The sequence below is a fragment of the Rhinatrema bivittatum genome, chromosome 5 (genome assembly GCF_901001135.1).
Source record: "Rhinatrema bivittatum chromosome 5, aRhiBiv1.1, whole genome shotgun sequence".
NCBI classification, from domain to species: domain Eukaryota; kingdom Metazoa; phylum Chordata; class Amphibia; order Gymnophiona; family Rhinatrematidae; genus Rhinatrema; species Rhinatrema bivittatum.
The window spans coordinates 348,206,834-348,227,255 of NC_042619.1; the positions used below are offsets into that span (position 1 = coordinate 348,206,834).

The window sequence follows — 20,422 nt, forward strand, 5'->3', positions numbered from 1 at the left end:
CTTCAAGTGATATCATCAAAAAGGCAGGGTCCATTTCTGATTACATTGTAGGGAATGGATTTGAGACATGATTTAGGGGGTCATTTTCAATAGCTTTCACACGCGAAAAGGGACTTTTCGCATGAGATAGGGTGATCAGGGCAGAGTCGAGGTGGCACCGGGGCTGACGCGGCGGAGACATCGCTGGCGGCGAAAAGGTAAGGACCCTTATCGCCATGTTTCGCGCCCAGTAGCGCCACCTTTCACGATGGTACTATTGGCTGCGAAAGCCTGCAGTGATCGCAGGCCTGCCCCCCGGTACCGCGCGATTCAGGAAGCCCGGCGAAGATAGAAAATCTAGGCCTTAGTTGGACTTCATTTATTTCATCAAAAAGCAGACAGGGGCTCATAATTGTAATGTAATCAAAAGCAGCCAGGGTCATTATTTGTGATGTCATCAAAAGCAACAATGGCCATTTCTGATGACATTGGGGGGTGTAGTTTATGGGTGGAGCTATAGAAATTAACTTCTGTGGGAGGGGTATGGGTAGAGTTATGAGCAGGGTGTAGGTATGTCCTAGATTGGAAGTGAACACTGGCTAAAGTGTTATGTATCTCACTTGTCAATCACTTTGAGAGGTGTAGTGTAGTACGACTAGGGTGTGAGATACTGATACGCATCAAACAAGAGTGAGCAAGTGGTAATCATATCTGATGATCTCAAGGCTGATGAACATTGCAAGAAGGCAGTGGCCACAGGAATGCTAGGATGCATTATGAAAGATATAACCTGCAAACAAAATAGGGAACAGTACCAAGTCATTGAGACCTCATGTGAGTATTGTGTCCAGTTCTGGAGGCTGCTTCTCCAGAGCACATAGAGTAGAGGTTGTCCAGAAAGAGGCTACAAAAAGTGTGCAGAACCTGCCCCCAAAGCCCTATGAGATGAGGCTCATGGACTTATATATACTCTGGAAGAGGAGGAGAAAGAGGGACGTCTGACACATTGAGATTCAAAGGTATAAATAATGCATAAGATGAAAACATTTTTCAGTGGAAAAGAGGTTCCATTACAAGAAGTGATGATTCTTTGCTCCAAAGGAATAGATTCAGAAAACCATTTTCGCATAGGCTGATAGACACATGGAACGGTTTTCTAATGCAAGTAGAGAAGACAAAATTAACAGAATTTAAGAAAATGTGGGATAAGGACAGAGGACATAAGTGAATGGAAAACCAGATTTCAGCTGGGGTTTATGGTATTGCAGTCGAATTAATGTTAAATTATTCTTCCACAGATTCCGTCCACTTGGATAAATCCATCAGAAAAATATCACATAGGCATTAAAAATGGCTATGACATCTATCCTAAAGCACTGAAGGAAAGAGTTCAGGTAATGGTACTTTTCTTTTATTCTATATTTGTTTATTTTTTAAAACAGTTTTAATTCCAATTGTAGCTGCTGTAATTTGACTGCACTGAATTTATTGCCTTTCTCTGTCCACAAGCAGAGCTGAGCTGGCAATGATGTGAGTAATGTCATCTGATGGCGCCAAATGGACCTATTTCTGAGTTCAGTAAACTTCACTCATTGTATGTGGAAATATTTATTTATTTAGAGCTTTTATTTACCGACTTTCTTGATGCAAATCAAATCAACTCGGTTTACAGAGAACAAAGATCTTAATAACAATAAACATTAAACCATAACCAGATGAAGTAAAAGTTACAATAAAACAAGGGAATACAACTGGGAATGGAAAAGAAGAGAGGGAGAGCTAGATACTAAATACTGAGATGTCTTTAGGGAGGCTAGAGTGGCCTATCTCTAATCTATGTCATGTTTATATATGCACTGCTTTGTGAGCCTCTTCCGTCTGTTTTTGTCCAAGCTTCCACAGAGACATGGGACTGCTCTCTGCATTTTGTTGAGTAAAAGTTTCTTCTCGTTGCAGTCGTGGTTTTAGCCTTGCTGTCTCGGCAGCCGTTCAGCTGCACTTTTTAAGTGCTATTTCAAAAACGAAAGTTAAAGTTAAGTTTCAGCGATGTCTAGGGAAAGGCTGAAGAAACTTCTATCAGCAGCTTAAATTCCTGCAGCTATGGACACGATATCTATTATGAATTCCCATGATGTTTGCTCTGGGCTCTGACCACAGTATAATTAACTGCTATAACTGTGATCACATGTCCCCTTTGGGCACCGTAGTCTTGTGCTTTGAAGATGTGGTACCTCAGAGTGCTTAAGAGTAAATGCCTGGATGAGTCTGGAGCCATTCTTCCCGGAGTTGACATCCTTGGGCATCCATCAAGCTGGTTTGGGATTCTTTGCTCCTGCTCTGCTGTGAAGGCTTCCCCAACTCAGGGTGCCTTCTACTGAATCTGCCTCAGGTTCAGAGTCTAGCAAACACAGGAGCACTTGGCATGGAAGAAGATGCCTAAGTAATTCTTGTCTTTGGGGTGGGTCTTATCAGAGCCAAAAAGATTGAAAAGGAGCTTAGGCAAGGTTATATGGCTGCAGGGGCAGTCTGCACCAAAGAAAAATAGGGCCACACAGTTCAAATACTATCTTCATTCATGGTACGAAAATTCCCCATGGTTTTCTTTTGGGCCCATGCTCTTTCAGGGCACAGTCTGTAGCATCAGTGTGGCATGCCCATTATAAGGTGTCTGCATATAAACATGAGGTACTGGTGCAGAGACTCTCCATAAAGGCAGCTGTGGCACTGGTGAGGAAGGCACTGGAACAGGGCCCATTGGCATGGAAGCCTACAATAGAGGTGCTGGTGTGGAATCAAGTCTAGCTGGCATGGAGCACCTCTGAGCCAGAAATTGCTCTCTCCTTGGAGCAATTACTTCTGCTGGGTTTCAGCAAAGTGAGGAGGAACCTATGTGTGTTTCTGAAGCAGATGTCTCTTCCATTTCCATCCCAGAGGCACATGAACCCATGGATCAACTCAAGTTGATGAAGAATTTCTTCGCCTTGACTCCTGAAGACTGGAGAGGGTCCTTGGAGCCTTTTTTGACCAAGATGGTGGAAGTGTTCCCATAGAGTGGAGCTCCATGCTAGTGCACAGCCCACCACAAGTTACTGTTTTATAGGCTTTAGCCCTCAACAGTCTAGCAAGCCTTTTCCTGTGGCATGTGATCTCCACAATGAATCAGAGAATGTGGAAGGAGCTTCAATTAGGTCAGCCTTTCTCCTGGGCATGGTCCCTTTGGGGCCGTGGCCAGGTTCTTCATCGGGCTCATGGATAACAGTTTCTCCATGGTTAAAGAGGAAGGTTAAACAGGGATTCTGATGGACCCCTTTACCTGATAACCACAGCATTCCTACCCCTTTGAGAATCTCTGCTATTCCAACTATCTGAGTAAGTTGGCAAATGTATTTGACATCAGTATTAGGAAAGAAGATTAGAGGACTGAGGATTTTGGGCTTCTACAGTTCATGTAAACTTCCATGGACTCTGCAGTCATTCTAGTGCACTAGTTGCTCCAAGTCCTCCAGTCGAGGATGAGGCAGAATCCCACCTCTTTGCCTTCTGGTTTCTCAAGAGGTTGGCTTAAAGTTCAGAGTGCAGCTCCTGGTTTTGATGGTGGTGTGCTTTCTCAGCACTCTGTAGTGGTGGAATAACTTTCGAGTGGTCCAAAAATACTTGGGTATATACAATATGCTACCAGGAAAAGACCCAAAGCTTCTGGATACCTTTTAATAAGAAAGTCTTGTAGAGTTCTAGGCTGAGTGCTTGAATTGCAGCACACCAGATGTACATGATGCATTATCTACATGACTGCATCAAGAAGCTAATAACCTGATGGAGGTCAGAGTGTAAGAAACATCTGATCCATTGAGGCTTTTGATACTATGGCCAGGACATTAGTGGCAGCCTTTAGAGCACAAAGACTGGGTTGGTTTGGCTAGTAGTCAGCATGAAAATGTACTTGATCATCTTTGTACAGGAAACAATTTGGTTGGCAAAGGGTTAATTGTTTCCTGTACTTCAAGTCACTATTCAGACCTTTTCTGTCAGAGGAGGTGACTAGCCTCTGCCCTCCAGGCAATTATATAGATGGGCATTTCTTTCCAAAAAAAAACAGCAAGAGGGGGGAAAGGAAGGGGGATTTGACACCTATTCTGGATTTACATAGATTAAACAAAGTACTGGTTCAGTAGAAATTCAAGAGGAACGTCCTCTTCCTGCTCCCACCTCATCCTCCCATTCATTCAACCCAGAGGTTTGGATGTGTGTCATGGGTCTTAAGGACAATTATGCTCACATCTGCATCCGTCACATAGGAAGTTCCTCAGATTTGCAGTCCAATATTTTTTCTGCATTGAATAATATACATTCTACTTTTTACATGCCACAGTGCTGACAGGTATAACATTAAGTCATAGCAAAGTCACATAGGCACAAGATATAACACCACAGGGAAAACCAGACTGACACTTCCATGGGGAGCACTTTTTGGAATCAGACCACTACATCAATAACCTTATGATCAGGATAATTGAAGGAGAACTTTAAAACTGTCCAGAAACGCAGACTTTTGGAGTTATAAAGATTAAACACTTTGGACCTGACAAATATCGACTCAACAAAGACCTAAGTTTCTTGTTTCATTTTGAGCCATAAAATTATACCTCCTGCCATGTTCTGATCTCCCATCATCACCTTGCCCCCCACTCCACACTTTTTCCCTCTTCCACCTTGCACCCCACTCCACACTTCTTTTCCCTCTTCCCTATCATTCTATCACTGGAATTCCTTTTATGGTTCACTTAAGGCATCTACACTACTTTATATGTTCTGTTAATATCGTCTTTTGCTCCTTTGAATTTGGACTTGAAGAAGAGTTTTAGCTCTTGAAAGCTAATATAGATTGTTTTCTTGCTGACATTTATTGTTCTGCATTTTTGTATTGTAATTGTAAGCTTTGAAGTCTGTTTTTCCAAGCAATTGATATTGCTACTCTGTATTAAGTAATAGTTTAACAAAAATAAAGTATTGGGCTTTTCTCCTCTGGGTCTGGTGATTCATAGTGCATTGCAGGGGGTCATCAAGGACTTCATTAGTTAGAATTGAAGTGCCTTGCAGGTGGAGAGACACATTGCTACCTGTCCTTGTGACCAGTTAGGTTGAATAATTATAATTTAAAGTTAGTCATCATATAGAGTGCTTTCTTGCTAACATTTATTGTTCTACATTTCTGTATTGCATGCTTTGAAATCTCTTTTTTTCTAAGCTATTGATATTGCTAGACTGTATTAAGTAGCTGGAGTATTGTGTTCCGTTCTGGAGCCCTTATCTTGAAAAGGATAGAGACAGGATGGAGGCAATCTAGAGAAGGGCAACCAAAATGGTATGGGGTCAGTATCTGAAGACTTATGAGGCAGAAGGATCTGAATATATATACTCTGGAAGAGAGCAGGTGCAAGGGAGATATAATACAGATCTTCAGATACCTGAAATGTTTTAATGATGCACAAATGTCAAATCTTTTCTGTTGGAAAGAAATGAGTAGAACTAGGGGTCACGAAACGAAACTCCAGGGAGGATGACTTAGAACCAATGTCAGGAAATATTTGTTCATGGAGATGGTGGTGGATGCCTGGAATGCCTTTCCGGAGGTGGTGTTGAAGATGAAAACAGTGAAAGAATTCAAAGGGGCTTGAGAGGGAGAGTGTGTATCCCTAAATGCCAGAGAATGGAAATGAAAAAAAAGTGCATCGGGGTAATTTACTGATGTGGCGGTTATTACCCTTAACCAATAAACCTTGATACTTTTGATGCAAGTCCAACATTGCTCTCTGCTTTAAAGGTGGGGGGGAAAAGGGAATTGGACAGCAATCAACAAGGGCTCCAACTTTTACAGTCTGGGGAACTGATAAGCATGGGGATAACCTGCATAGAGCAGCAGTTACTACCCTTAACAGACTGCATGAGATTACTACCTTTAATCAATAAGCCTTGATGCTTTTGATGTAACTGCAACATTGTTCTCTGCTTTGACAGAGGGGGGTAAGGGGTGGCGGGAAAGAGGAATTTGGATTCAGAGACAACCAACATGAAACATGATTTTTTACAGTCTGGGGTACTAATGTGCAGACATTAGGGAAAACCATAGGACTGCTTTTGTGGCCAAGTTCGTAAGCAAAGCACATCAAGCAGCACTGACTGATACATGGGGGTAACCTGCATGGCGTGACAGATACTACCATGGGAAGCTTGCTGGGCAGAATGGATAGACCATTTGGTCCTTTTCTGCCATCATGTCTGTTTCTATGTTTTAGATGAACTCACCTAAGGGAACAACCATGACTTCAAGTTCTTATGGAACCACAGATAATTAGTTACCAGTAATTTATTTATTTAAGTGTTTAGGGAAATACACAGAGGACAAAAAAATAGAAATACACCATCAGCATAGACTATCAGCAATAATACAGATATCCATCTAGACTGCTGGGGAAGTCAGTATGCCATACACAGTAAACAATATACCAGAAAAGCCAAGGAAATAAATGAGAGGCAGAGAATTATGTCGTGTAGTCTCTTCCAAACCTAATAGGGTCCCCAGATTGCATCATATAATGCAACGCTATCTTTGAGCTGATATGTACATTTATCCAGGAGAGCTGTTTCTGCTAACTTGTTTTACCAGTGCAACAATTGTGGTGTGGCCTACTAAAAGAAAGCTATAGTAGTTCTAGCGGTGTGTAAACACTGGTTGATCAGTAATTTAGTATTTCTTTCCCTTGGGACCTCCTCATTAATTCCCAATAGAGAGAATGAGACATGATTTAAGGAAGCTTGAACGGTGTTTGAAGATAGATATGGACGCTGGGATTCAATGCCAAGAAGTGCAGTTATGCATCTGAGATGTGGTAATCCAAAAGAGCTGTATGTGATGCGGGGGTGAAGGGCTGTTACACATGGAGCAAGAGAGGGATGATGGAGTGATTGCTTCGCCATCTTCAGATCACTAGACACTATGTGATAAGGCGATAGCTAAAGCCAGAAGATTGCTGGGCTGCATAGAGAGAGGAATAACCTGTAAGAAAAGGTGATAATCCCCTTGTACAGGTCCTTGGTGAGGCCTCACCAGGAATAATTATGTTCAGTTCTGGAGACCGTATCTCAAAAGGGACAGACAGGATGGAAGCTGTCCAGAGAAGAGTGATCAAAATGGTGGGGTGGGGGGGGGGGGGTCTCCATCAAATGACTTGCGAGGAGAGGTTGAAGGACTTAAATATGTATACCCTGGAGGAAAGGAATTGCAGGAGAGATCTGATACATACCTTCAGATACCTGAAAGATTTTAATGATGCACATTTGACAAACCACCTCCATTGTAAAGAAATCAGGAGAACTAGGTGTTACGAAATGAAACTCCAGGGAGGATGACTCAGAACCAACGTCAGGAAATATTTCTTCATGGAGAGGGTGGTGGATGACTGGAATGCCCTTCCGGAGGAGGTAGTGAAGACAAAAATGGTGAAGATTTCAAAGGGGCAAGGGATAAACACTGTGGATCCCTAAAGGGAAGAAGCGCGACAAAGGAGCCTGCCCTTTTGTGCGTGCCTGAAGTGACGCCTGAAGCAGGTAAACTCTCTAATTTCAGCCATAACCAAGCACATCATAAAATGGAGCCAGTCCACCTCATTGAAACCATCACAGGACGAGGAAACTAGAGACATGATCAGAGAATCTCAAAATACAAGCAAAGAGAGGGTGAAAACCTGATCTATCCCGTTAAGTAACAACGCTCCTGTAATTTCTTCCTGCCTAATGTTTACTCTCCTATTACTAAATGTTCAATTGCTATCAAAAAAACAAATCCCACTGATAAATGACCTACTAGAGGAACAAAATCCAACTATCTTCTGCATTACTGAAACATGGCTAAAAGACAGTGATAATGTCCTCCTAAACCAAATTGATCACCCCAACTATATCTTTCACTTCCCTAGACACAAATGGAGAAGTGGGGGTCTCTTAATCTGCAAAAAAGAACTTAAACCTTACAAAGTTGAGATAAACCTGCTCAACAAGGTTGCAATACTAAAATTACCACTTCTAAATATTGGTTTGATCAATAGCCCACCTGGAACACCTCAAAAAGACTGCTCACCTCTAATCAAAATCTTCACTAAAGCGTTTCCAGCTCAAGAATCAACTCTAATCGTAGGGGACTTTAACCTACATCTGGACAGCATACCTAAATCTACAGCATGTGAAATCTTTCTAGATACTATGGAAACCATAGGTTGGTCACAATTCGTATCCAACCCCGCTCATAAAGCAGGACATATCCTTGACCTAATTTTTGCCAATCTCAATAACTGCGTAACCAATACTTCTCAAAAGATATTGCCTTGGTCTGATCACCAGCAAATAAAGGCAGAAGTAACACTCCTCACCACACAACAAACAAACTCTCATATAATAATCTTTCACACACAAAAAAGATAGAAATGGAAACACGAAGAAACTATTAAAAATAAAATAAATGAGTTTGATCACGATAATGCCTCCTCATCTTTGACTCCTGGGATAAAATCATCAATGAAATAGTGGATACCTTATGCCCAATCCAGAAAAAAAGTTCCAAAATGAAGGCAACCAACTAAATAAAAGAAACCTTGGTATAGCAAAGAGCTTAGACACACTAAACAGACTGAGAAAATCTGAAAAGCAATGGAGGAAATGCCAATCTACAGAATCCCTAGAAAAATATGAATCCCTATTAACAAAATGTCATTAACATAGAAACATAGAAATGACGGCAGAAGAAGACCAAACGGCCCATCCAGTCTGCCCAGCAAGCTTCACATTTTTTTTCTCATACTTATCTGTTTCTCTTAGCTCTTTGGTTCTATTTCCCTTCCACCCCCACCATTAATGTAGAGAGCAGTGATGGAGCTGCAACCAAGTGAAATATCAAGCTTGATTAGTTATGGGTAGTAGGGGAAGTAACCGCCGCAATAAGCAAGCTACACCCATGCTTATTTGTTTTACCCAGACTGTGTTATTCAGCCCTTATTGGTTGTTTTTCTTCTCCCCTGCCGTTGAAGCAGGGAGCTATGCTGGATATGCGTGAAGTATCAGTTTTTCTTCTCCCCTGCCGTTGAAGCAGGATATGCATTGAAAGTGAAGTATCAGGCTTATTTGGTAGGGGTAGTAACCGCCGTAACAAGCCAGCTACTCCCCGCTTTGTGAGTGCGAATCCTTTTTTCTTCTCCCCTGCCGTTGAAGCAGAGAGCTATGCTGGATATGCGTGAAGTATCAGTTTTTCTTCTCCCCTGCCGTTGAAGCAGAGAGCTATGCTGGATATGCGTGAAGTATCAGTTTTTCTTCTCCCCTGCCGTTGAAGCAGAGAGCTATGCTGGATATGCGTGAAGTATCAGTTTTTCTTCTCCCCTGCCGTTGAAGCAGAGAGCTATGCTGGATATGCATTGAAAGTGAAGTATCAGGCTTATTTGGTTTGGGGTAGTAACCGCCGTAACAAGCCAGCTACTCCCCACTTTGTGAGTGCGAATCCTTTTTTCCACATTTCCTCTTGCTGTTGTAGCTTAGAGCGATGTTGGAGTCACAGTAACCATGTGTATGTTTATTGAATAAGGGTATTATCTCCAGGCAGTAGCCGTCATTCTGGCGAGCCACCCACTCTTTATTGACGGCCTCTTGATTTTATGGATCCACAGTGTTTATCCCACGCCCCTTTGAAGTCCTTCACAGTTCTGGTCTTCACCACTTCCTTCGGAAGGGCATTCCAGGCATCCACCACTCTCTCCGTGAAGAAATACTTCCTGACATTGGTTCTGAATCTTCCTCCCTGGAGCTTCAAATCGTGACCCCTGGTTCTGCTGATTATTGATTAACAAATCAATAATCAATAATAATAATTTGTTAATCAATAATTGGCAGAACCCCTGGTTCTGCCGATTATTGATTAACAAATCAATAAAGCAAAAAAAGACCACTACATAAAACAGATTCATGGTGTAATATTTAATTCCAAACTACTCTTCAAACAGTTAAAAACCTAATCAAGGACCCATCTTCCTCCATCTCAAATAACTATGACTTTACAAAGAACTCATGCAATGAATATGCTACTTTGTTGTTAAAACAAAATCAATACACTTAAATCAAATCACAGTTGTCCCCCTGCTTACTAAAAAAAAAAAAAAGAGCCTGAAGAAAAATGTGGTCAAGTGAAATGGCACTCATTTGACCCAGTGTCTAAATTTTTGAAGTAAACTAAATCATCACAAAAATGAAGCCTACTACCCACCCACTGGACCCTATCCCTGCAAATGCCCTAAAAACAGTAAACGGCGTAATAACTCCAACATTCACAGCCATAGTAAACCACTCGCTATCAGAAGGACCGGTCCCCGCTGGGGCAAAACAAGCTGTGATTAAACCAATCCTAAAAATAAAACTGGCAAAATCGATGATTGGGACAGTTACCGACCAATATCCAACCTGCCTTTCATCATGAAATCCTAGAAAAAACAGTTTTATCACAATTAGAGAACCACCTAGAAGACAACAATATACTATACCCAAACCAATTCGGATTCAGAAAAAATGGCTCAACAGAAACCCTACTCATTTCCTTAGCTGACCCTGTACTACAAAGCTTTGACAACAATGAATCATATAACCTGGTACAAATAGATTTAACAGCGGCATTCGACACAATTGATCATATTCTATTCCACCAGCTGAGAGAAATAGGAATGGACGGAAATGTTAACAAATGGTTCTCTTCCTTCCTAAAAGGACATTCCAAGTCAAACTGGGTAACCAAATTTCAGACATCTTCACATTCGATAAAGGGGACCCCTCTCAGCCACACTATTCATCTATCTGCTGCCTATATGTGCATTACTAGCAAATCTAGGAATCAACTTCTTCCTATATGCAGACAATATACAATTCTATGTCCTCTTTGACAAAACATTTGAAAAAACTGCATAGTCTGTCAGCATACATGAAGACATACGATAAAAACTTTCTCAACTGAAACTAACTCTAAACACAAAAAAACCTGAAATTGTGGGGTTAAGGAGAGAGAAAACGAGAATCAAACCTCCAACCCTAGACCTAGGAATTACTAATATTACTCCCTCAGATAAGTACGAGACCTAGGAATTCTGATTGACGAGAACTTCACTATGAAAATGCACATAAGCAAATTAATCAAAACAGGATACTCCAAGCTCAGAATATTACATTGACTAAAACTATTGCTAACAATGCAGGATTTCCGCACTGTTTTACAAACACCTCTAATATTTTCAAACTTAGAATACTGCAACTCCCTTTTACTAGGCCTATTAAAACCACTACAGTTACTTCAAATTGCCTCTGCAAGATTCTTGCTAGGGACAAGGGAATTCAAACACATCATCTCCTCGCTGATTGCACTGCACTGGCTTTGTTTACAATCCAGAATTCATTATAATGTATTAACTCTAATTTTCAATATCATCAACAATATTAACCCATGTTTATTAGGAGTGACACTAACATTACACAGCATAGAGAAACCTAAGATCACAAAACAAAGGATTTCTGACTTCTATTTGGAACACACACCTAACTCAAATAAGAGACCAAATGTTTTCCACATCAGGTCCCAAGTTCTGCAACTCGCTTCCAGAGTCATTACGTCAGATAACAGATTTTCAAGTGTGATCTGAAAACAAGGCTCTATAGGAATTCATACGACTTAACGTAAAATATCAATATGCTGATAACATCAACGTCCGTACCAGAGATAAAGTTAGTGGAACGAGCAATAAGTAATGAATGATGTAAAGTGTATTGTTAGTAGAATTAGAATTTGTATTTACTGTTGTGTCAACCTAGAAAACATATGAATATGAACTAGATTATATAGTAGCTATTGTGATGCCCTAGAATAGTGGTTCTCAACCAGTGTGTCACCAAAAATTTAACATAGCAAGCCTATGCTTTCTATAACAGCTACATGTGTTTTGTTGCTTGAGGACAGTGCAGAGTCAGGAGCCTGGTACTTAATTCCTAATCACTGCTCTCTGTTCCTGCTTTTCCCTCACCCCTGGAAATCGCTGCCGCCACCAATCCAAGCCAGAAATGTAGGCATGCTGAATCCTGCCCCGTCATCCCGCCACATCTTCCCCTCCAGTTTTTCTCTATTCGCTTTTTTATAATTTATGATCTTTTATTCTGCATCAGATAAGGGTCAGTCTGAATTCTGCATATTTGACAGAGGTGAGGGATTCTGCTAACTAGGATGTAGATTCTGTGTAGGAATCTAGAGCAGTCTAGCTTTCTTTGTTTTCCATTAGTAAGTATATTGGGGCAGATTTTATAAATCTGCCCCAATATACTGGGGCACACGCCCAAGTACGCGTGTGCCCCAGATTTTATAAATCTGTGCGCGCCGAGCCACACAGCCTGCCTCCGTTCCCTCCGAGGCCGCTCCGAAATCGGAGCGGCCTCGGAGGGAACTTTCCTTCGCCCCCCCCCCCCCCCCGGCCCTATCTAAACCTCCCCCCTACCTATATCACGAAAGTTACGCCTGCTCAAAGCAGGCGTAACTTTGCGCACGCCGGGCTGGCTGCCCCGCTCCATGTTCCGGTCCAGGGGCTGGTCCAGGGGCCGCTGTCACGCCCCCTGACCGGAACCACGCCCCTGGATACGCCCCCGAAACGCCATGTCACTCCCGGCACGCCCCCAACACGCCCCTCCATGCAAGCCCCGGGACTTGCGCACGTCCCGGGGCTTGCGCGCGCCGCCGAGCCTATGCAAAATAGGCTCGGCACGTGCAGGGGGGGTTTGGGATAGGTTTTCGGGGGGTACGTGTGTATCTTGTGCACGTACCCCTTTGAAAATCTACCCCATTGTGTTCTATATTTGCAGTCTTACTTTTGTCTCTGGTTGGGTTACAAGAATCATCATACTGCAGATAGTTTGTATAAAAAATGGCAGTCACCATAAAGAGGACACAGCTGAATTGGCGGTGGGTTTGGGGGTAGAACATATGTTGGAAAGTGATGGATCTTGGGAAGATAATGCATGCAGTAACTGCACTACAGAATAGATATGCCTTTTGATTCTTCATCTGCTAACTTTTACTATGTAATTATGTAACAAAGATCCTCGGCTATAGAAAGGAATGAGGCTGAGAAGCTGCATGTGTGGCATGGCCTCCAGGCTTATTTCCCAATTTGAACGAGGCAGGCTAGTCATGACGATATGGAGGATGATAGAAATGTAGGCAGCGGATAGCTACCTAGGAGCCAGGCTTTGGATATGTGTCTTTTGAAATTCTTCTGATAGTCCTGACTCTGAATGTATACGATATGACAAGATCCTGGATTCTAGTCTAGGCATTACATACTACCTGCATATTCATGAAATGGAAACTTTACCTGTTCCTATATTTCTTTCATGCTGCATTGGAGGCTTTAATGCTACATGCATGCAACCAATAGCAGCAAGCATAGAAGGAAAATCCTCTATGCGAAAGAAATACCTTTTTGTTTCTACTCTCTGCTGTTACAATATAAAGTCAATCATTCTTCAGCACAGAGCTGTAATAAATTGATGGTATACAGTGGGAAGGGGCTAAAAAGGCCAAGGCTGTGGTGACTTTTATTTACACAGGAAAAGCATGGTTTCTCTGTGTGGTTTTCTAGATTACAAAGATCCAAAATAGTTTGCTTGTTAAACAGATATCTAGTGAACAAAATCTCTTCAAGGAGATCAAAGTAATGAATTCTGGCCCTGTTGGCCCTTTGAAACTATCTCTTCCTTTGCTGCCTTCTATGTCTCCAGTGCCGCCTCCCCCACAAATGTGGAAGCATGCCCTATTTCTAAAATGCTTCAAGCAGCTGAATTGTGACCTACAGCTGTGTAACATGCTGTCCAGACCGAGTTAGAAGAAAGGTTGAGAACCACTGATTTAGACATCTGCAGGAGCAGCCCTTTCAAAATACTCTTATATCAGGATATACCTGAGAGATGTCACTCACATGCATGACACACTGATACATGACCATCATGGGACTAAATATAAACATATACTCTGTATCCACAGGAATCTCCCACTTCCTAACAATGAGTGCAGAGCAAAACTATGGCATTTCCCTGTACAACTCACCATACAAAAAAGATATTCTGATTCTGGTGTCATCTTAATAACCATATCACAAACTCCTCTACTACCAGGTGCATTGTAAAATAATACATAACCAGGAAAAAAAACCCCCAAACAAGCTCCACCTTGTATATGTTTTATCATCAAACCTGCCATAACGAAGCAGCACCATGAAAAAGCAGCAGTTCACCACCAATGCAATATCATATTGAGAAAATACAACAAATAAGGCTGATACAAATCCCTACATGCTACATCCGTGTCATACAAAAAGAATAAAGACAGACCTATCTTCACCTAACATAGAATAAAATACCACAAATTACAAATACGGAAACTCCAAGACCTTCTGCATGGAGTGCAAAACTGGAGAACTAGAAGAGAAAGGTATTTTCTCCTACACTAAGCAAAGTTAAAAAAAAAATAAAAAATAGAAGAAATGCATATTCTCAAAATTGACATAGTATGGCTCTTGTACCTTGTCACCCCTCACTTCTCCCAACTACTCAGTCGTCCCTTCACATGCACATACCCCTGTCCAACATTTCCAACATTCCTCACTCCTGCATCCTTTTCCCTTTGACGCCTCTCTCCCTTGCTCAACTCTCCCTGCCCATCCCTCTCCCCTTTCCTATCCAGCATACCTCTTTCCCATCTCTTCCTGCTCAACATCCCCTGACCTCCCCTCTCCCCCAACCCAGCAGGCCCTACACCTCCCATCACTCTCTCCACTTCCATCTCTACCCAGCAGCCCCAGCCTCCTTTCTCCCACCCCTTCTTACCCAGCAGACTCCTGACTCCCTATCTCCCAAGGCCTTTCTGCCCAATACATTTCCCCCTTCTCCTGGCTCCCAGCCAGCATAAAAGCCTTCAGTCCAATCCAGAGACTCCCAGCATCAGATGAGGGCAAGAAGCATTGAGGAGAGGAAGAGATGAGGCAGCAGCAGCGGAAGTCAGCAGTGGATCTATAGAGCACGCATCTCTCTCCCTCATGCTCCTGCTTTCATGTCCAGGCCCCATGGGATAAAGAGAACATCAGCAGCCTCACTGCCAGGCCAGGCAGAGGAAGATAAAGTTGGTGTCCTGCCAGGCCCATATGAACAGAGTTGGTGATATCTCGCTCTGATCTGGGTAAAAGAGAAGGGAATAACCTCCCACTGGGCGAGGAAGAGGAAAAGGAAGCAAGAGCAGCTTCCTCTCATACCCAACTTCTATCCAGACTGATGAGGAAAGAGCAGCCTTCTGCTGGGTCTGTGACACATCCTCCGTGACCTTGCAACACACTAGTGTGTCCCGACACATCTGTTGAGAACCACTGGTCTAAATAGCTATCCTAAGTTTATCCGAATAAATGTGATCACTTCTGCATCTCTGTATTTTTTTTTTTTATGTTTTAACTTCCTGGGTGGCTGTTTTGGCAATGCCCCTGACATGCCCTGAAAAGCCTTTCTATAGCCGGCTCAATGCAACTGTCCAGTACCGATGTTTGGCTAAGCTGCCACTGCTGAAAATCAAATATAACTGGATAAAATCTATTTAGCTGGCTAAATGTAGTGTGTAAGGTTTGAATATGTACCTCAACATTTTTCTGCAATTCTTTAATGCAAAATTATTTCTGATTTTTAACAAATTAAAAATAATAAAAAAGAATGGATGGGGATGGAACAGCTCCCCTATGAGGAAAGGCTGAAGAGGTTAGGGCTGTTCAGCTTGGAGAAGAGACGGCTGAGGGGGGATATGATAGAGGTCTTTAAGATCATGAGAGGTCTTGAATGAGTAGATGTGACTTGGTTATTTACACTTTCGAATAATAGGAGGACTAGGGGGCATTCCATGAAGTTAGCAAGTAGCACATTTAAGACAAATTGGAGAAAATTATTTTTCACTCAATGCACAATAAAGCTCTGGAATTTGTTGCCAGAGGATGTGGTTAGTGCAGTTAGTGTAGCTGGGTTCAAAAACGGTTTGGATAAGTTCTTGGAGGAGAAGTCCATTAACGGCTATTAATCAAGTTTACTTAGGGAATAGCCACTGCTATTAATTGCATCAGTAGCATGGGATCTTCTTAGTGTTTGGGTAATTGCCAGGTTCTTGTGGCCTGGTTTGGCTCTGTTGGAAACAGGATGCTGGGTTTGATGGACCCTTGGTCTGACCCAGCATGGCAATTTCTTATGTTCTTATGACATGCCTGGTTAAGTCTCCTGCTGAATATATCCAGATAAAGATACATACTTGTCCTAAAGTTATTTGGATAAAGATAACTATATTTCTGATCAGAATTATGGGGTAGATTTTAAGAAAGTGCGCCTTCGCGTACTTTTGTTGGCGCACCAGGCGCCAACAAAAGTACGCTTGATTTTAGTAGATACGCGCGTATCAGCTAAAATCCAGGATCGGTGCGCGCAAGGCTGCCGATGTCGTGTAGCCGGTGCGCACCGAGCCGCGCAGCCTGCCACCGTTCCCTCCGAGGCCGCTCCGAAATCGGAGCGGCCTCGGAGGGAACTCGCTTTCGCCTTCCCCTCCCTTCCTCTATCTAACCCACCCCCCCGGCCCTATCTAGACCCCCCCCCCACCTTTGTCGGGGGATTTACGCCTCCCGGAGGGAGAAGTAAATCCCCGCGCGCCAGCGGGCCGCTAGCGCGCCGAGACGCGACCTGGGGGCGGTTCCGGAGGGCGTGGCCACGCCCCCGGACCGCCCTGGGCCGAAACCACGCCCCGGTCCCGCCCCCAAAACGAAGCACCAATCCGACACGCCCCCGACACGCCCTCCTCGAAAAACCCCGGGACTTACGCGAGTCCCGGGGCTCTGCGCGCGCCGGTAGGCCTATGGAACATAGGCGCACCGGCGCGCAGGGTCCTGCTCGCGTAAATCCGGGCGGATTTACACGAGCAGGGCTTTTAAAATCCGCCCCTAAGTGTAGAATGGAAGCTGCAGCGCGCTCAGTATGTACGATTACCGGCTAATGTTTAGCCCCTTTCATAGAATGTCTACAGAAACTGTTTCCCCAGTAGTCTACTCGCCATGGTGGAGTCAGGATTGCTTATTCAGTAAATATTCTGTTGCAACCCTCAGCTTGGACCTCCTCTTGTCATGGCTAATTCACCCTACTTGACTTACCATAAATGGTGTTTTCAGTAGATAGCAGGATGAATTAGCCATGCTAAATACCTTTCCATCTCCCTGGAGAGTTGAGTACCTACCTAGCTAGCTTAAGCTCTGATATCTACTGAGGAGGCTCAAAAGGCAATGACTGCATGGAGCTCCTGCATGTGCTCAGTAGAATTTAAAGCTCTACTAACTAGAAGCGACCATTAGGTGCTGCTAGATCATGACATCCACAGATCATAGCTGATTCATTCATTCTGCTATCTTTGGAAAACACCATTTAGTGGCTACTGTGGGGAGTTAAGGCATGGAAACAAAAGTTAGTAGTGTAGCACTGATCTATATCTAGGCAAATAAATAGCAGTTCTAAATTTAGGCCTAACTTTTAGGGTGTTAAATGCAAGTTAATGTTTAGCTGAAAACTTAAATTCTTAGATTTGGCTGAAAATAGAGAGTTTAATTTTGGTATCTAATGTAGGAAATCAGCTTTTCTTTTTGGATTACCATCCCCATAGTTGGAGGAAAGGAGGAATATGATATAAATATTCAAATATTTAATACACTTCTGAGAGGCTGTTAAATGTCTGAAATAGCCTACCAACAGAGGAAAACAAAACTGGGTGTTTTGTTTAGGTATGGCAATGGTATATGCTCATCTATTTGGTGTGGCAGAGGATCAAAAAGGAGAGTTGACCATACATGGGAACTTTTTTTATTTCTAATCACCCTGAGATTGTTGTGGCTTAGCAGGGGGGATGGTATACGCATAAATTTTGTTCTCTCATATATGCATACACTAACAAATAACTTGTTCTCTCACATACACCCATGCTTATTTTACACATGCTCAATAACATTCTTCTCATTTTGCCTCACATTCTCTCACACACACACACACACTCTCACATCCCTTTACTTCTGTTCCATATACACACATACCCAGTCAATCTTGACTTCTCTCCCTCACACCTTGACCTCTCATATACACTCCCTCACACATACATGCCCACCCATGCTCACATGCTTGCTGCTTTCCTCCCACACACATACTTACTCTCTGTCGACTACTCTCAAAACTGGGTTTTCAACACTTCATTTACGCAGATGATGTGCAAATCCTCATACCTATTAACCGTTCTCTCTCTAATGCCCTGAACACATGGAACGTGGCCCTCACAGAAATTAAAAAAAAAACTACTTACTGACAACTATTTGGCTATTAACACCAACAAAACTGAGCTGCTCATCATCTCACCTCCAAACAACTCCACATTGAATACAACTTTCCTATCCCAAGTCTGCCCAGCCACTGCACAACAAGTCCGCAGCCTTGGTATCATCATTGACAACAATCTCACGTTTAAAAAATTCATCACTGCCACTGTTAAAAATGGATTTTTCAAGCTCCATACACTAAAGCGTATCAAACCACTTCTACACCCGTATGACTTCCGCACAGTACTACAAGCTACAATCCTGTCAAAGTTTGACTACTGCAACTCATTACCAAAAAATACGTTACAACCGTTACAAATGCTACAAAATGCAGCTGCCCGCATACTCACAAACACACACTCCACGATCACATCACTCCTGCTCTTCAGTCTCTTCACTGGCTACCCGTTGCATACAGGATTATATACAAATCCATTACGCTAATACACAAGGCCATTCATAACCAAAACATGCAATGGTTTTCTGAACACCTGTATTTCAAGAAGACAAACCGACCAACAAGATCGCAGCATCAGGCCAAACTGCCGATCCCCTCTCCTAAAATTACCAAACATGCATCTACAAAAGAACGCTCTCTCATCATAGCAGGAACCACAATACGCATATCCAGCATAGCTCTCTGCTTCAACGGCAGGGGAGAAAGTCTGATACTTCACTTTCAACGCATAGCTCTCTGCTTCAACGGCAAGGGAGAAAGTCTGTTACTTCACCTTCAACGCACAGCCAGCATAGCTCTCTGCTTCAACGGCAGGGGCAATGTAGAAAAGAGTATCTATCTATCTATATAAACAACCAACAAGGACTAAATTACATAGTCGAGTAAACAAAAGCATGGGTGTAGCTTGCTTATTGAGGCGGTTACAACCCCTAACTAAGCTACATATTCAATTAGATGCAGTTCCAACACTGCTCTCTACATTAATGATGGGGTGGAAGGGAAATAAAACTAAAAGGTACTAAGAGCCAAGCGTAACAAATAAGAGGAAAAATAAAAAGTGCATAGCTTGCTGGGCAGACTGGATGGGCCGTTTTTTGTCTTCTTTTACCGTCACTTCTATGTTTCTATATGTTTCTATGCCCTCTGAACTGCTCCAGGAACCTTGCCACAGAAAATTTAAACAAAACCTAAAAACCTGGCTGTTCAAAAAAGCATACCCATGACTGACTGGGCCCCATACAGGCCACATATGGCGCTGTTAACCTCCCTTCTGCTTCCCCCCCCCCCCCTTACCCGCACTTGTTCCCTTGAAAAGCTCTCTATTGTATATTTCTATATGTAAATCAAATTCTCGGTAATCCTCGTTACTTTTAGTCAATGATATTTATTTGCTAAATTAACTGTTAAACATGTTTTGTTTTTTGCTCCGTTTAATATTTTATTGTAAAGCCTGTTGCTGCATTACTGTTTGCTGTAAACCGAGGTGATGTGCTGCACGTGCCGCGGTATATAAAAATCTCTAAACAAATTAAATAAATAAATAAATAAATAAATACTCATTCTCTCTCCCTGCCCCAAAGCAACAAGTGGCAGTGGATGCCTCTTTTGGGCCTGCACCGCTGACTGGACTCTTCTTTTGGCTGTATGGGCTAAGGCTGCTTCTGACCTTCTGGCTGCATAGGCTAATGGGATGACTCCTATTGCTTCTGCTGATGGGACTTCTCCTTTGAGCCTGTGCTGAGTGGGCCCTGGTGACTTTGTCTTCCAGGCGTGTTCAAGCTGCATTAGCAGCATGGCCCCTGGAGTTTTCCAGTGTTTGCCTAGAGACCTGGCAATTCCTTCAGAATTCTGAAGTCTCTGGTCAAATCTGGAGAGTTCCCAGGTATGGAGATGGCAAAACTGACTTGGATAAGGTGTGATGGGGGGAGAACCAAGATGGCGCGTTAGGGTGAGGGTGTGTGTCGTCTCTCTCCTTACTCGCCTTGCAATTTTTCCTATGCCT

General features: G+C 42.9%; 1 protein-coding gene across 5 annotated transcripts in view; it reads left to right on the forward strand.

The window, feature by feature from the left end:
• The window catches only part of TPP2 (tripeptidyl peptidase 2), a 315,654-nt gene that overhangs the window by 11,769 nt on the left and 283,463 nt on the right, over positions 1–20,422 (forward strand). For all 5 annotated transcript variants that reach the window (XR_003857142.1, XR_003857143.1, XM_029604520.1 and 2 more), the window contains exon 3: positions 1,278–1,373. Coding sequence is in view for 3 of the 5 variants with exons in the window: in XM_029604520.1 (XP_029460380.1) it covers positions 1,278–1,373 (96 nt within the window). In the remaining 2 variants the exon portion in view is untranslated. The remainder of the gene's footprint in view (positions 1–1,277; positions 1,374–20,422) is intronic.